The sequence below is a fragment of the Podarcis bocagei genome (assembly GCF_964188305.1).
Source record: "Podarcis bocagei genome assembly, chromosome: 2".
Taxonomy (NCBI): domain Eukaryota; kingdom Metazoa; phylum Chordata; class Lepidosauria; order Squamata; family Lacertidae; genus Podarcis; species Podarcis bocagei.
In genome coordinates this window covers 102,248,827-102,264,978 of record NC_138126.1, presented here as the reverse complement: position 1 = coordinate 102,264,978, position 16,152 = coordinate 102,248,827, and the positions used below count along the sequence as shown (strand labels likewise).

Below are 16,152 nucleotides of genomic sequence, written 5' to 3'. Positions count from 1 at the left end.
GCCTGGCCTTTCTGTCATAGCCATGCCTGGTGCTGCATTTCTTTCTGCCCCGTCCACCAGCATGCTGTGCTTCCCCTGCCTGCCCGTTTTCTGGCTCCCCAGCAGATTATTCCAGGCATGGAGGGGAGGGGGAAGGCACTGTGTGTTGTTGCTGATGCCTTCCTTTGGGCCCATGTTTATGCACAGACTGGATTTCCCCAAAGTGTCTGTAGGAGAGGAGGGAAGAGAGTGATTTCACCAGGGTGGGAATGCCATGTTTCTACTCCGGGGCTGTTTAAGTCAAGGGCCCCTAACTGAAAGGTGTACAGAAGTGGCTGATATTGGGTGGGGGTAGATGCCACCACCATCATCCTCATTATGGGCTGCCATTGCCCTGCTCAGAGAGTAGATAGGCACTAAGAAAGGGGAAAGGCTGCTTAGAGTGGTGGCTGTCAAAGGGGGGCAGTCCATGTTGGCAGCCAGCCAAGTGTGTGAATTGGTGGGTGGGCATTAAGAGCCCAAGGGGCAAAGAGAGTCCCTCTTGTGGGTCAAGCAGCCGGTGGACCTGGAAAAAAGAAGAAATTAGAAGCTCAAGCTTCTAATTTTTTTGGTGGGGTGAGGAGGGGAAGAAGAGGGGGAGTAGGCCCTGAAAGAGCACACAAATGAGAAGGATAGGAGTAACCCACTAACATACTTGTCTTAGAATAATGTTAGTGTGATTCTGCTTACTGTTTCCTGTTTTGACACATCCCCCTGTATATGCTTTGGTAGGGGGTGTAGAGGACAGCACTGTCTCTGGGAGTTGAGTAGGACTCCCATTGGGGCTGACATATAGGGCAAGGGGGTTCCTTCAAGCTAGGGTTTCCCGTTCTTGCAGACCAAAGCTCTCTTCAGACTGAGCTCAGATGCATTTGACCCACAGGTGGGGTAGAACTGCACTCTTACTTGCAACCCAGACAACAGCATTGGATGAAAGCAAAGCAGGCCGTTTTATAAAATATATAAAACAAACACAATTCACACTAAAAGCATGTTTTGAGAATTTTGCACCAGTCTTTGCTTGTTTTCCTCTTCTCCATCCCGCTCCCCCTTCCCTTCTTTCCTTTTGCACCATGCCTTTTTAGACCGTAAGCCGGATGGCAGGCAGGGACTGTGTTGCTTTTATTGATTTGTAAGTCACTCTGGGAACATTTCCAGCCGAAGAATGGGTTACAAATGTTTTGAATGAATTGTTAAAAAATGTTTTTCTTTTTGATAGCTTCAGGTGTTGGAGCCCCTATTGCTTGGTCTTCTGGGAAGAGAGTAAGTGGTAGGGGTTAGAGCAGTCAGGGATTGTGCTGATGGGTGATTCTCTGGATAAATCGTTGCTCATTGGGGAGTTCTGCCTTCCTACCTGCAAGACCCATCCAGCTGATTGGAAGTCATTTACTCAGGTATTTTGCTTGGACTAAGCCCAGAGTGCCTTTGCTTATTAGTGTTTCTCTGTACTTATGGAGGCGCATAAATAGACACACACCCCAGCCCCTCCTTCAGAACATCTCCTAATTACCAGCCCCACTGTTTATCTGTAGCACAGACATAGCTGGAGTTGGGACTCAGGTCAATTGACCAGTCAGATACCAGTCAATTGACTGCCTATTATTTGACTGTGGTCAAATGATCTATGAAATAAAGAAGGCCCATGTGAATGTGGCAGTCAGCTGCTTTATTGCATCTTGATAGCAATAGCAGGAACAAGGGTCGTTTACACACTTCCCCTTCCCAATTAATCCAAAAGGCTCAGCCTTTTCCATTGACAAAACCAACTGCTGGCATCTTTGAACAGGGACATACAGAGTTCAGGAGGAAACGTGGAGCCAATAATGCAGAAAGGTGGCATGGGCCAGTGGAGGGTGTGTGTGGAGAACACATTGGTATTTGTAATATATCACCTCTGTGAGTTTTTGCCTGTTTACAAGACCACAACGATGACTCTTCTTGCCATCCATCTTGCTAATGCAACCTTTTATGAGAAACCTGTTTCTGTAACCAAAGAGCCAGGGTTTGGATGGCTCCGCTGGAGTCATTGCAGGGGCATGGGCCTAGAATTGCCAACTCAACAGGATATGACATAGAAGAGCCAGCTGCACTTGTGGCAGACTACATTCGCTGTGATTCAGAATGCCTGCGCACCAAAGAGGACCATGGAGATGCTGGATATCGTTCAGCGGGGTGCACTCAGCTTGTTTACTCCTTGGTCTCTTGGATTTCATGCAGACCAGTTGTCCTCCCTAGAATGTCGCCTGCACTTCCCCCTCTCATGTAGTTATTCAACAATCAGCCTTATCATCTAGTCTGGTGGGGGAGGAGCAAGGTGAAGCCACTGGTTTCAGTCAATAGAGCATGAAACTCTTATTCTCAGGGTTGCGGGTTTGAACCCCACATGGGGCAAAAGAGATTCCTTCATTGCAGGGGGTTGGACTGGATAATCCTTGTGGTCCTTTCCAACTCCACAATTTTATGAAAACATTGTGTGGGACTCTACATTTCAGTCTCCAGGCAAAGAGACATTTCTTCCCCAAAGGATAGGTGCTCTGGGGGCGAGCACTTTTCCATTCACAAAAGGAAGGGCAGACCTCTGGGAGTGAATTCTGCACATATTTAGGGGCTCCCAGCCTTAGGTGCTGGGTTCTTTTGGAAACAAGATTATGACGAGTACCCAGGAGTAAGGTCCACCAGCACACCCACTGTACTTGCTGTTGGAAAGAGTGAGATCTTCTGCTTTGTTTTTGTTAAGCTTCTGAGGAGAGCACAGTAGTTTTGGAAATTGATATATTTCTTTCCACCCCAGTTAGTGCCATTCTTTTAATGCATTACGTAATTACTTAGTTGAATGCTGAATTTCAGCTTTAAGCCTCCCAGAGCTCCTGCTCTGGGCCCACCTGCCCTGCCTGCTGGAAGGGGGGAGGCACTGCCTCTTTAAGAGCTGCCTCCTTTGTATGCTGCGGCTGCAGTATCTTGGCTTTGGGCTCCTGCCCTCGTGTCCAACTGCAAAGCAATGAAAAGGCACTTCCCTTGTTCTGGCTTCTCTGTTCCAGCAGCCACACAATGGAGCCTTGTTGTGTCAGGAACTCTGATCTCTTTGAAATAGCCCTCAAAGCTAGAGCCTGGCTCCCCACCCCGGCTACAGGTCTGTGCTTCCTGTTGAGGACAGGGACCCTGCTGCTCTCTACACACCCTCCATAAGGCAAGGGAGCACCACCACGTTCTTCCCCTGACTGCCTGGGTACACGTGCCCCACTGGGCAACTGCAGTGGTATGGCCAGGATGCTAGAACCTGCCTTCTGTTCCTCTGTTGACCTCTGGGCTTGGTCCTGCCTCTCCCCATCTCAAAGCAGCTGAATCAGCAATGCTCCCAGCAGGGTCAAACCAAGACACTCCCCCTGCCTGCAGAGACTAGAATGTGATGCCTGGAGCATTGCTTGAATTCCTCCAGCGGTATTTGGGAAATGTCTGTCTCATGCTGCGAGCTGCAGATGTGAGAATCCACTGTATGTTATACCGCACAGATGCAGGACAGAGTTCTGGGGTGCATCATTACCTTCATGTGCTGTGTCCTGCCTCTCTTTCTGGGGTGCTCAACAGGAGTCGTGCCTTTTTGCTAGGAAGCCACAGCCAACGTGGCCGCCTTAAGTGCTTCTGTTTTTGTTTGGGCTCACACATGAGAAAGGAGGAGCTGGCCTGTGGTCTGAGGCCTGCAGCTTCAAGTCACCTTTGTGCAGTGCTCTGCATGTATCCTAGCACTGTTTCGGAGGGTTCGTTTGGACAGTGACAAAAACAGAGATGTAGCCTTGAATGACTGCAGTGGGTTTCTCTTGGAAGTATGACATTGCTGTGTATGTATGACGGCAAATTTTGCCCCCGTTGCCTGATGCTTGTGGCAGCACACCTGCATCCTTAATTCACTCTGGAGGATCAAGATTGCTTTAGATCCTTCCTTATGGTGGTGATTGTGGTGCTTAATAGGAGAAGCCTTGGGAAGAATTCAACATAGCATTAAGTGATATATGTGTCAGTGGAACAAGGTCCCCAGCCACAATGGGACTTTTCCACCCATTCCTCCCCAAACCTGTTCATGTGTTGCGGGCAGGGGAGAGGGGAGGAAGTCCTATAGGAGAAGATCTTGTTTCACACATGCAACAATTTAATCTTGCCTTTCATGTCATTGGCAATAAACAGCCCGGTTTGGGGAGCTTAGCTTTCCAAAAACGTTTGCTTAAGCATCTATTCCTGAATCTTGAGACTGGGTTGTAGGTTGGCAAGATTCAATGTGTGAGAGACATCTGTGCCTTTTTTTGAATGGCTACCTAGAAGGAAGAGTTTCTGGTTTGCACATAATGCTAAGCCATGGTTTGCTTAACAAACCACATGTTAACCAGAGGTTGCCCCACAGAGAATCAAACTAACCATGGCTTGTTACTCTATAGTCAGTTTTGTTTTCCAGCTGTTCTTGCCTCCTTTCTTTGTAGCTTCATCAGTGTCTATGGTGGGCTGGCCAAGCAAACCACAGTTAAGGAAGGGTGCTGGGTTCACGTGTAACACCAAGCCATATTTAAAATAAACCAGGCTTCATAAGCCAATGACAAACCATGGCTTTCCATGTTTCAGAATGTTGCTTCTATCTTGTGAGTCCTGCAGTTGCCTTGACCTTCACAATGACCTTTATTTTTGCATGTTTCTGTGGCTTTCCCTTCCCAGAAATAATGTCTTCCTCTCTGTTGTTCAAAGTAGGATCTAATTGTGTTCAATGGAGCTTTGACAGCTAGTGATCGAACACAGGTCTCTCTAACCTAATATGCAGAAGTCAGTGCAGCAATTCTGTGCTTGGTGATTTTGGAGTGGAGTGGGAAAGAAATGATTTGTGGGAAGTTGATGCTACTATTGAAGCAAAGTAGTTTCTGGCTTGTCTGACTGCTATGCCTGTTACCAGTAGGATCCCTCTCGATCTAGCATTCTGTGTCCAACACTATCCAGTCAGTAGCTTCTGGGAAATGCACAAGCAAGGCATCATGTAATACACATAGCTTGTTTGCTCCCAGAAACCAACAGATACACACTGTATCTAACAATGGTGGCCCCATTGGCTTGTCATGGCAAATATTGGTTTGGTGTTCCGGCCTCATATATTGGACTATTTCTCCCCTCCAAAAAACCAGCACCACCATCAACCCATAACGTCATCACACATATTGTGCTGATGAATGCCAAATAATGGCATCAACAGTGGAATGAAAAAATGTGTACGCTGGGTCATATGTTGCATATCCCAAGGGTTTATTGCATCTTCTGGTTACAGCAAGCAGTTCTGGGTGCAATTGTGACTGCTACATCAGTCTCCCTGGCCTGCCACATCATATCCTTGTTGAGATCCACCCATTGTAAGCAACTCTCTTTGTTTCTTTACCCTGGCAGTGCCCAGTGACCTGACCCCTGAGGAGCGTCAAGAACTTGAGAACATTCGCCGACGCAAGCAGGAGCTGCTGGCAGATATACAGGTATGTGGGGGATAGGGGTGTGGCGTGCAGGAGGGCATGTGAAGGTCCTAGGTTCAGACTCTGGCATCTGCAGGCAGGGCTGCGAAGTTCCCTGCCGGTCAGTATAGGCAGTATTGGAATTCGAAGGACCAGTGGTTTTGACTGGGTCTAATGCGGCTTCTTAAGATGTGATCAAGTAATTGCTGGATTAATGGGGTTTGTTTGTATGGCACAAGACTGACACAATACTTCCTACCAGTTCCCATTCCAAGAAGGGTTGGTGGCTGTTTTGTAGCTTCCAGACTTGGTGCCTCTGTGTGTCCTGGCTTTCCCTCCTTCACCTCCTCTCTTTTGGGGCTTAACTGTTTTCAGTGCCGTGACTTCACCCTGGAAATGTCACACACACACACAAAAATAGAATGCCTTTGAGCACATGTAGACTTGCTTTACTTTGATCCTGAGTAACCACAGTGGAACCCCCCCCCCACTCCCCAACACACACACCTTGGGTTAGCAGCAAGTGGTTCTTTGTGGACACGAAACCCCATGGCATTTCTTTCTTTGGATATTAAGTGCACGGCTATTCCTGCTCCTGTTCCCCCAGAGGATTCTGTGCCTGCAGCCCTGAGGCTCTGCACAGCAGGTGTCTTGGGCAAACGTCACTGCAGATCAGCAGCCAGGCACAGTTCTGGCCACCCCAGCAGAGGTTGGGGGGTGAGAAATGGCTGGGGGTGGGGTCTGATTACCCAGTGCAGCTTCCATGTCGAAGGATCAAGTTGGTGGGGAGGGGCATCTCCCCCCGTCTCTAGCCTTGACCTGTCAGGTTGATGTACCTTATGGATATGACAAGCTAGAAGGTGGGTTACGGATATAGGATTCTCTTTTTTTAAAAAAAGATATTTATTAAAATTTTCAAGATATTACAAAATGAAAAAATAAAAATAAAAAATAAAAAAACAATTAAAAACAACTCAATCTTTCCATTACTTATTTTTCATTAGCTTGTTTCCCGGACCTCCTTGCGCCTCCCTTTTTTGTATTCCAGTTCAGTTTGTTAGTTCAGCAAATCCTTCCCCTCTTTATTTATCCTAATCTTTAATCTTAAAATATTGTAACATTAAATTTTTACCTATTAGTAATCCATTTTTCATATTCCCTTATAGTATTACAGCTAAAAACCACTTAATTTCTATCCAACATCATTCTAACATTCACTAACGGATATAGGATTCTCTGTCAACCAGCCCCACCTCCCAGTCAACTTGTTCCGTCTTTCCCATATAAGGAAAGATGCTGTAACTAGCCAATATTGGTGCAGACCTTTAAGAAGATGGAGGTGCGCCTTCCAAAGTGATGCCGGGAGAACATCCCCTTCCCTGCGTCCCACTCCTTCCATGCCCTCAGAGGCAGCAAGGCCCACCCTTCCCTTGGCTCTGACATGGGCTGCCTGTTCCTGTGGCAACTTGCTCCCGGGTGCTGGGCTTGGCAGGGCTGCTCATCAGTCCTATCAGCAATAAATAAGGCAGTAGGAGAGGCTAATCACTGCCATATGCTGGACACTTCCTAATGAGATTAGCCCAGTAATTGTGTTAGCCCCAGGGGCTCGCTCTTCTTCCTTCCTTCCTAGTGCTCAGCACGCTGATGCCTCCCACAGATTGGCATCCATAGCCCAGCCTGCCTCTGAGCCAAGACAGGCAGGCTTCTCTCTGGTCTTCATTTCCCAGGGCAGTGGGTGCCTGCAGCTGGCTTCAGCTGTATCTGATGAGTCTCTGAAGAAGGGAACAGGGTTTCCCCTTATACAGGAAGCGAGAGATTCTGTTGTTAAACCCTGCTTCCTGAGTCTCCTTAAGCCTCTACCTTGCAGGCTCCTGGATTTTTGTGGAGAGGTCAACTTGGCAAGTCTTTCCTCTGTTCTCTATGCATTACTTCTCCCTCTGCCCAGCCCAACTGATCCTCAAACCTAGATTAATGAGCATGGGGAAAGGCATAAGAGGACAGAAAAAGCTGGAGTAATAATTCCAAGGTGTTATTTTATATAAAAAAAGTTCCCCCCAAGAGCCCCACTTGATGGTGTGCTCATTCCCCCACCTTTCTTCTCCTCTGCAGCGTCTGAAAGATGAGATAGCAGAGGTCACTAATGAAATCGAGAACCTGGGCTCTACAGAAGAGAGGTGAGTGGTGCTTCTGCTGGAGGAATGGGGAAGGTGATATTTTGGGGGGCTTTCTCAGAATAGAAATAGGATTCTATTTCTAAAGCAAGCAGAAACCTGCACAGCAGAGCTGGCATGAATTCTAACATTAATGGATATTCAGGGTCAAATCGGCCCACTGAAAACAGAAGAGAACCCCTTCTACCAGGAGCAATACTTGAACGTCAGTCCAGATAACATTGCACATTTCATGCTGTGGATGAAACAATATCTAAAGGCAAACAAGAGTTTAAACTTGAAGAATAACCCCCAAAGCCTTATCAGAGACCCATTCAGATGCCCAGTAAAAATAGATTTGCCTATTTTGCTGACTTCAGTTGTCTGAGGAATGGGATTCCCTTGGTCTGGATTCCATCACACTTGTGTTGAGAATTGACATTTTAATCCTGGCTCTGTTCGCGTAGAGCAGATTTGCTTACATTTGAGGCCTATATGCTGAGCCTCTAGCCTGTCAAAAAAAAAAGATCATACTACTCTATTGAGAAGAATGGGGTGACAGTGGTGTGTGTGTGTGTGTGTTCTGGCTGGCTGTAATGTTCAGTCTCTTTAAGTAGCCATGTGGAACGAAAAGCTCCCAGGCTGTTTTGCCTTGAATATCATCAGGGATCTCTGGGCTGGTCTGTTCTGCTAAAGGCTCTAGGTTTTGTCTTGCCCAGAGTCATCCCCCCCTACCCCCAAAAAACCCCTCTTCTAGGACTGGTCTCGCTTTCCCATCTGGCAGCAGGTTCCCTGTCTCAGGCAGTTAACTCTGAACTGAGGCAGATGGAGTCACCAACAGATTAGGCGGCCCAAATTGTCAATGGAAACTGACATGTGACGTCTCTTTCAATCACTCAGTGTGGCTTCCTTTGCCCATCCCTGCGGACACCAGGCCCTTGTCATGTAGGGCATCCCAGGAGGCCTCCTCCTCCTCTTCCACAGTATATGGTCTAGAGACCGGTCTGCTGGTATGCCAGTTCCCTGCTGTAGGCTCCATTTTAGTGCTGGGAAGACATCCAAGTTCCACCAAAACTTAGCTGGGGTGGTGAGAGGTCTTCATTATTTCTTGGGGTAGAGAATGTATTTCCTTGTGTTTAGAAACTTAGGCTTGCCGTTAGTAGGGGAGGAGTTTGTGCATGTTCGATGCACCCTGTCAGATAGGGGAATGGAAAGTGCCTCATTTCCTAGCCTGCCTCATATCTATGACTAAGATGTAGGCAGGTGGAACATTGATGAAGTGGCACAGCCCCATGCTGCTCCTTGGTAGGGGTGTCTCTAACCCAAATCTTTTGTGCCTTCTAGGAAAACCATGCAGAGGAACAAGCAGGTGGCGATGGGCAGGAAGAAGTTCAACATGGACCCTAAGAAGGTAATAAACATTTCCTTACTATGGAGCTGGCAACAAGTGTCGTTCAGGGACCACCACAAGGTCCCTCATTGCAGGCAAACTGGCTACTGTCATCTGTGGTTACTCTGCTTGTGCGTGTGTCTCACCGTCTCCCTTGCTCTCTTTCCACAACATTATTTGTGTGTCCTGCTCTTGAGCAATTCCTTCCTGTTCAGGAATTCTTGGGAAGCAAGTGGCCAAGATCTCTTGTTTCCCTGTTCCACCCTAAAGGAGAGCTCTAAGGTGGCGATGTTCCTTAGCAGCAGAGCTCACCGGAACATGACTTGTGGACTTGGCATGGTGTTGGGATACTCAGATCTCGTGGGTGACTGATCCTGGCTAATGGCTAGAAATGCCCAAACAGGCACATGTGCTCCTAGGGAAGGTGGACCTAGTTGTGGGCTAGTAAGCCACTGGTGCAAATCTCATGTCAGCCACGAAACCCTTAAATGGTCTTAGGCAAGCCACTATTTTCTTGACCGCAGGCTCCCTCACCTGCAAATATAGCCTACGTTTAGGGCTATTGCAGGCACTACTAAGAAGGTTTGCATTAGACACAGCTTGACCATTTCAAATCTACTATCTGCATTCTGTGCATTATTGGAGGTATTTTGGGTTCCTGTACCTGTGTGTCCTGTGCAGGGGCAAATGCAGAGAGACACCCTCTTCTTTCTGTGCTTGCAGGGAATCCAGTTCCTGATAGAGAACGACCTCTTGAAGAACACCCGCGATGACATTGCCCAGTTCCTCTACAAAGGGGAAGGGCTCAACAAGACAGCCATTGGCGACTACTTGGGTGAAAGGTAATGGGAGAAGGGAGCTTTGAGGCTTAGTCTTCCTTTATAGCCACTACCATAATGGACTTTGGTTCCTATCTCTCATGGGCATTCAAGAAATGGGAAAAGAACTTGGGATCTCAAGAAGAGATCTCTTGCCAGTGCCCCATTGTCTCGAGTTTCCCATGTGGACTGGCAGAACAGGAGTTCATAGTCAGGACCTTGTAGCATCCTTGGCTAATTGGAGGGTTTCTGTGACCTGACCCAAGCTTTGCTTACCTAGTTGTGGGGGACAGCTGAGGAATGCCAACTGAAATTATGAATATTTAAACTGTGTGGGACTTCAGGATCATTCTCGCTGCAGCTGGCCAGTACTGGGTACTTCAGCATTGCATAACACCTAAAGCCTTGAAATAACTTGCCTGTGCTCTGAAGCTTCTTGGAAGACTTATGGTAACTTCTTAAGAATAGACACCAGGCCACCTTCAAGGCCCAGAATTGACAGATTGAACACTGAATATTTTGCATGCATGCAGAAGGTCCAATTCCTGGCATCTCCAGTTAAAATGATCCAGGATCGGGTAGCAATTAAAATGACGAGGGATTGGGTAGCAAGTCACGACAGAGAACCTTCTCTGCATGTCTTTCCCTGGAGAAAAACTGCCTGTCAGAATAGACCAGGGGTTCCCAAACTGGTGCATAGGCCACCAGAGGTCCACAAACTTCATCCAGGTGTGTCTGTGGATTTGTAAAAATAAAAAAAATTCCTTCCAGTAGCACCTTAAAGACCAACTAAGTTAGTTCTTGGTATGAGCTTTCGTGTGCATGCACACTTCTTCAGATACACTGAAACAGAAGTTGCCAGATCCTTCTATATAGTGAGAAGGTGGGGAGGGGTATTACTCAGAAGGGTGGTGGGAATGGGAGATTGGCAGATAGCTGAGATGAGCCTGTTGACGACTCTTAACGACTGCAATAGGTCTTACAGGAAAAGGCAAGGGGTGAGAAGGTGAAAAATGGCTTGGTCATGTATAATGAGATAAGAATCCAATGTCTCTGTTCAGACCAGGTCTCTCCATGGTTTTGAGTTTGGTAATGAGTTGCAATTCAGCAGCTTTGTAGATTTGTAGTTGAAGATGGGAGGTGGCAACTCCATAGCATCAAACATTCATAATTGCATTTTTATTGCTTCCTCTATTTCTTACATTGTGTTTCAATTTAATTCTGTGGACACAATAAAATACAATATATAAGAAATGAAAGGAGTAATAAAATACAATTAAAAACCATACCGTGTCTAGCATGGCACATTGCAACAGCCAGAAAAATCATTAAGCAGTCTGCCCAGACCATCGGGTAGTCCATGCTGGGGTGGGGAAATGTGGGAACCACTGGAACAGACAATATTGGACTAGATGGCGAGAGAGTCCCACCTGGGATAAGGCAGCTTCCTATGATCCAGGCCAGGGCAAGAGGAGAGCCCAGTTCTTGGCAGCATCAGGGGTTTGGCAGCTGTATGGGATAAGTGAGTTTGGTCGCTCTCACATGTTCCCCTAATCTTTTGCCTCCTCACAGAGATGATTTCAATATCCAGGTGTTGCACTCATTCGTGGAGCTGCATGAGTTTACAGACCTCAACCTTGTCCAGGCACTACGGTGAGTGGCAGCAGGATGTTTGTGAGTGAATCAGAGGTGTGTCCTTTTTCTCTTTTCCTGCACGGAAAAGGCAAGAAGAGGACATGCGTGGGCTATGGAGCTCCCTAGGAAAGAGCAGTGGATTGCAGTGCACGCACATAGAGGGAAATATGTGACTTGGAAGTCTCTGGCACATCACACAGCCCTCCTAACGAGGGATGTTACTTCTGTGGCAGCTTAGCTGACTATGTGCTTGTTTCCCCTGCAGGCAGTTCCTTTGGAGCTTCCGGTTGCCGGGCGAAGCACAAAAGATTGATCGGATGATGGAAGCCTTTGCACAACGGTACTGTCAATGCAACCCCGGTGTCTTCCAGTCAACAGGTACGCACGAACTCTGCTGAACTCTGCAGGCAGCAAGGGTTTGGGATGCAGTTTTTCCTGGAGCATCCTCAGAGAGTTCTCGGCTGGGTGCCTTCTGGCTCCCACTGCCAGATTTTCAGGCTTTGTTGCTTGGGAGTGGAGAAGGGCTGGCCATTGGGCCGCACAAAGTTCTGTCCCATAGTTAAAAGTGTGGATTTTGCTCCCACAAGATGGAGAAGTGGCCACCAACTTTGGATGGGTTGGAAAGACCCAGTTCATGGGTATAAGGCTATCAGTGGCTACTAGCCATGGTGACTATGTTCTCTTTCCACTGTCAGAGGCAGAATGCCTCTGAAAAGTAGTTCCTGGGAATCACAAGTGGGGATTTTGAGCTTGTGTTTTGCTTGTGGGCATTCTGCAGGCATTTGGTTGACCACTCTGAGAATAGGATGCTGGACTAGATGGGCCTTTGGTCTGATCCAGCATGGCTCCCTGTCCAGCTACCCACCCGCACCAAGATGGCAAACAACTCAATACAGAGCATGCATCCTGGGACTGGATGACACTTCCTAGGCTACCCAATTGTCTTGAGTTTGTGCCTTGGTAATGGATGGAGCCAAAGGGCAGCCCATTCTGTGCTTGATCCATCCTTCACACCTTTCTCCACCCCAGATACCTGTTATGTGCTCTCGTTTGCCATCATCATGCTCAACACCAGTCTTCATAATCCCAACGTTAAGGACAAGCCAACAGTGGAGCGCTTCATTGCCATGAATCGTGGCATCAATGATGGCGGGGACCTGCCCGAGGAGCTACTTAGGGTGAGCTTTGTGGGAAGGGAGTGGAAGTAGTGTTTGGAAACCACAGGACTGCAATAAGGGACATGGGGGTGGCGGGTCATTGGAATATTGGAAGCTGCCTTTGTACCTGGTCGTATTTGTCCATCTAACCCACTATTGTCCTGTTGCGTCTGATCTGGTTGACAGAGACTCTCTCCTGGGCCTCGGGCAGAGATCTTTCACATTGCCTGCTACCCGTTACTTTTTTGCATGTTAGATGTGGAGGATTTCACCCGGCACCTTCTGCATGCAAACGCTGGTCCCTTCCCAGGTTGGCTATTCCTCCTGGGAAGCAGGAGTTGGACTTGCACAGGCCCCCAATGCGTTTCTCTTCCTCCTACCAGAATCTGTACGAGAGCATTAAAAACGAGCCCTTCAAAATTCCCGAGGATGATGGCAATGACCTGACGCACACTTTCTTCAACCCAGACCGTGAAGGCTGGCTTCTGAAGCTCGGTGAGTGCATCTGCGCAAGGTGCAAGGCCTCAGCCATGCGGAGCAGTGCGGCTGTCGCCATGGCATAGGCTGCAGGGAGCAGGGAGCTCGGCTGCAGTCTGGTGACTTCTTCATTTTTTATTTTTTGCATGGGGCTCGGTGGCCACAATCCAGCACAACACATACCCATTGCCGAACTCAGGATGCTTTCCTAATCATCCATGCTTCAGCAGGATGTCCAGCAAGGGCAGTCTTGGTTGCAGTGCTCAGCGTCCCCTAATGGTTCTCTTAACTTGGGCACGGCCGACTGGTTTCAGTGATTTGGGGTGCTTATGACAGTGAGGAAGACACATTGGTTTCATGGGCCCCAGGAACAGCAGATAAACTTGGGCTTTCTCTCCCTGGCTCCAAGCATTAGCCCAAGACTTGTCTGTGGTTCTGTGCTTCTCACCTGACATTGGAGGCTAGTCTCTGGCATCACCTCCCACATCTCCGCTGTGTGCGCACCGGCAGTGCATGCATGGCACCTGCAAGGCATCCACCAGCCCACCAGCCTTTCCCTGCGCAGCCCTTGACCATCTTTCTCCTGCTCACTCAGAATGTTTCAGTTGTCTTGCCAGGTTATGGCTGGAGCAGCTCCCTGGCTGGTTTGTTTCTCCGGTTTCTCTCCCCACCACCTTTAGGGCTGTTTAAATCTCTTGGAATCTGCAAATCAAATTTGAAAGCACAAATCCTCTGAATATTCAAATTTGCAATCACTGAATCTTTAATGAAATATGGCTAATGGAATTATTCATCTATGTTTGAATGTGTAACCATCCTCTTTTTGCTTGGAGCATTTGATGAAATAAAATGGAAACAGATGCTTTTGATTCCAAGGGATTGAGGGAGGATGCACACACTCGAGATATTCCTGGGGAATGATGTCTGAGCTGAGACTCAGTGCTGAGTCTGAACGACACGTCTTCTAAATCGTGCCCTTTTCCTTTCAACCAAAGCCCATGCAACAAAATGACAAAGGATTGATAGATATTGTTATTTAGAACACACGTTTTAATTATTTTAAAATAAGAGGTTGCATTGCATGGCAGTGGAGACAGAAATGAGGCTTGCTCACAAAGCAGACTTCAGGACAGGCTGCTAGGTGCACCATTACGGACACGGATATAACTTGAGAATATTTTACAGTTTACAATTTTAGACCTGCAAGTAAGCAGCAAATATATGGTTGCTTAAAAACACAGTTGTATATTACAGTTACAGATAGGTAGCCGTGTTGGTCTGCCATAGTCAAAATAAAAAAATTCCTTCCAGTAGCACCTTAAAGACCAACTAGGTTAGTTCTTGGTATGAGCTTTCGTGTGCATGCACACTTCTTCAGATACTTCTTCAGATATTACAGTTGTGATTGTAACAAAACATAAATTTTGTTAGCTGTGAAGTTTCCATTCTTTGTTAAGTATGTTTAGAAAAGATACGTGATCCTGAAGTTCAGCCAGAAGAGGAGGCCTAAGAGATAGTTTCATTTCGGACTGGGAAGGATGTTTTCTGGCAAAAACTCCACAATTTTCTTCCCTAACTCTAGATCCAACCAATGGATGAACAAATGAAGACACAGGAAAGACAATGATCATGCTATAGCCAAGGCAATGGGCTATCAAAATCGATAAACACAGGATAACACACACCATAGCCGGCTTATAGTTAAATAAGCCTTGATTGAATCTGATGATCAAATCCTCTTTTCTATTTGTTTCAAACTCCAGCCCTCTTGTGTCTCAGTTCAGGAAGCATTCACCAGATCTATGTTGGTGTGTGTATCTGTCAGGTGCAAAGGTGGGGTGGGTGGGTTTGTTTGTTTTTAATGCCGGATTTTAAAAATTGTGACTAAAAAACTGCAGGTACTAATGCAAGGGTGCAGACATTGCAATGAGAACTCAGTTCAGCATGGCCTTTTCCAACTTTGGGAATTTCTCCTGTGGCTAGCTTTCTCAGAGGCAATAGAAAGAACTGGCCTGAATCCTTTTCTTCGCAGATAGGTGAGCTTTTCTGCCTGAACGGGGATGTTTGAATTGGGAATTCTAGACTGCAGCTATATCCAAATTTAGGTCCCCTGGTTCCCAATACTACCTGTCCCTGTCCCCCATTACATGGGAAGGAAGTCCCCTTGATCCCTGCGGGACCATGTTGCTGACTTTATCACAAAATGCTAAATCTGCTGAGTTAGGAGCAATCACTCAGACAGCATCCTGTGGTTTTACCCTTCCACTGAATGCCCAGGACTTGGTAGAGCTTTATTCTGGGATACAGTGCCACAGGGTGGCGGCAGAAAACAAAGACATGCCTAAAATCCTTGGAGAGTGAGATTAATTTGGCCCGTGAATGCGCCAAACTGCGTTGGTAATCACCAGAGGCGATTCCTCGTGTGTACACGATTTTGGGGGCAGGGGCCTTGGCTGTCTTCCAGCTGAATCCCAGCAGCAAATTGCTGATTGCTTCCGCCTGCGAATGATGCATGCCACCCCCACATGGAGGAGTCTGGGCTGCAGGCCACTTTAACAGCTGTCACTAGCCCTGGCACTAAAATCGCTAATTCTGGGACCAGGGAGCCATTTCTGTGGCAAGCAAATTCCTGACGCTGCCAGGATTTCCTAAGCTAGCAACAAGGACGAACCTATTTTTTTTCTGCCAGGAGTTGCTGGGGCTTTTGTGTCCTTGGCTTTGGCACCATGATGACCTCAAGGTGGGCACTCTCCTTCTTGGTATTCTAGCGGAGAGGGAGACCTGCACCACAACAGGAGAAACGTGGGCCTGGTTTTGGGAAAAACCCTTCTGCCAACCCTCTTTTCCCTAATGCTCAACACCTTTCATTAGCTTGGGCAGCGCCCCCTGCTAGCAGCAACTGGGGTGTGCGCGAAGGGCAGATTTGATAAAGTCCTTTGTTTTTTAATTTTCTTTTCTCCCTCATTTTGTATGTTTCCATGATTTTGGCACTGCCATTCCCTGCCCTCCAAACTCCAGGAGGTACGTACCCCCATA

At 47.4% G+C, this 16,152-nt stretch overlaps 1 protein-coding gene across 5 annotated transcripts in view; it reads left to right on the top strand.

Moving 5' to 3' along the window:
* Positions 1-16,152, top strand: part of CYTH1 (cytohesin 1) — a gene marked incomplete at its 3' end in the record, with an annotated part of 63,260 nt that overhangs the window by 37,222 nt on the left and 9,886 nt on the right. For 3 of the 5 annotated variants that reach the window (XM_081185285.1, XM_081185282.1, XM_081185286.1), the window contains exons 2-9: positions 5,431-5,513; positions 7,599-7,663; positions 8,984-9,050; positions 9,753-9,871; positions 11,420-11,500; positions 11,748-11,860; positions 12,512-12,660; positions 13,023-13,135. In XM_081185285.1, coding sequence (XP_081041411.1) covers positions 5,431-5,513; positions 7,599-7,663; positions 8,984-9,050; positions 9,753-9,871; positions 11,420-11,500; positions 11,748-11,860; positions 12,512-12,660; positions 13,023-13,135 — 790 coding nt within the window. The remainder of the gene's footprint in view (positions 1-5,430; positions 5,514-7,598; positions 7,664-8,983; positions 9,051-9,752; positions 9,872-11,419; positions 11,501-11,747; positions 11,861-12,511; positions 12,661-13,022; positions 13,136-16,152) is intronic. The other 2 variants (XM_081185284.1, XM_081185283.1) reach the window with 1 other exon arrangement.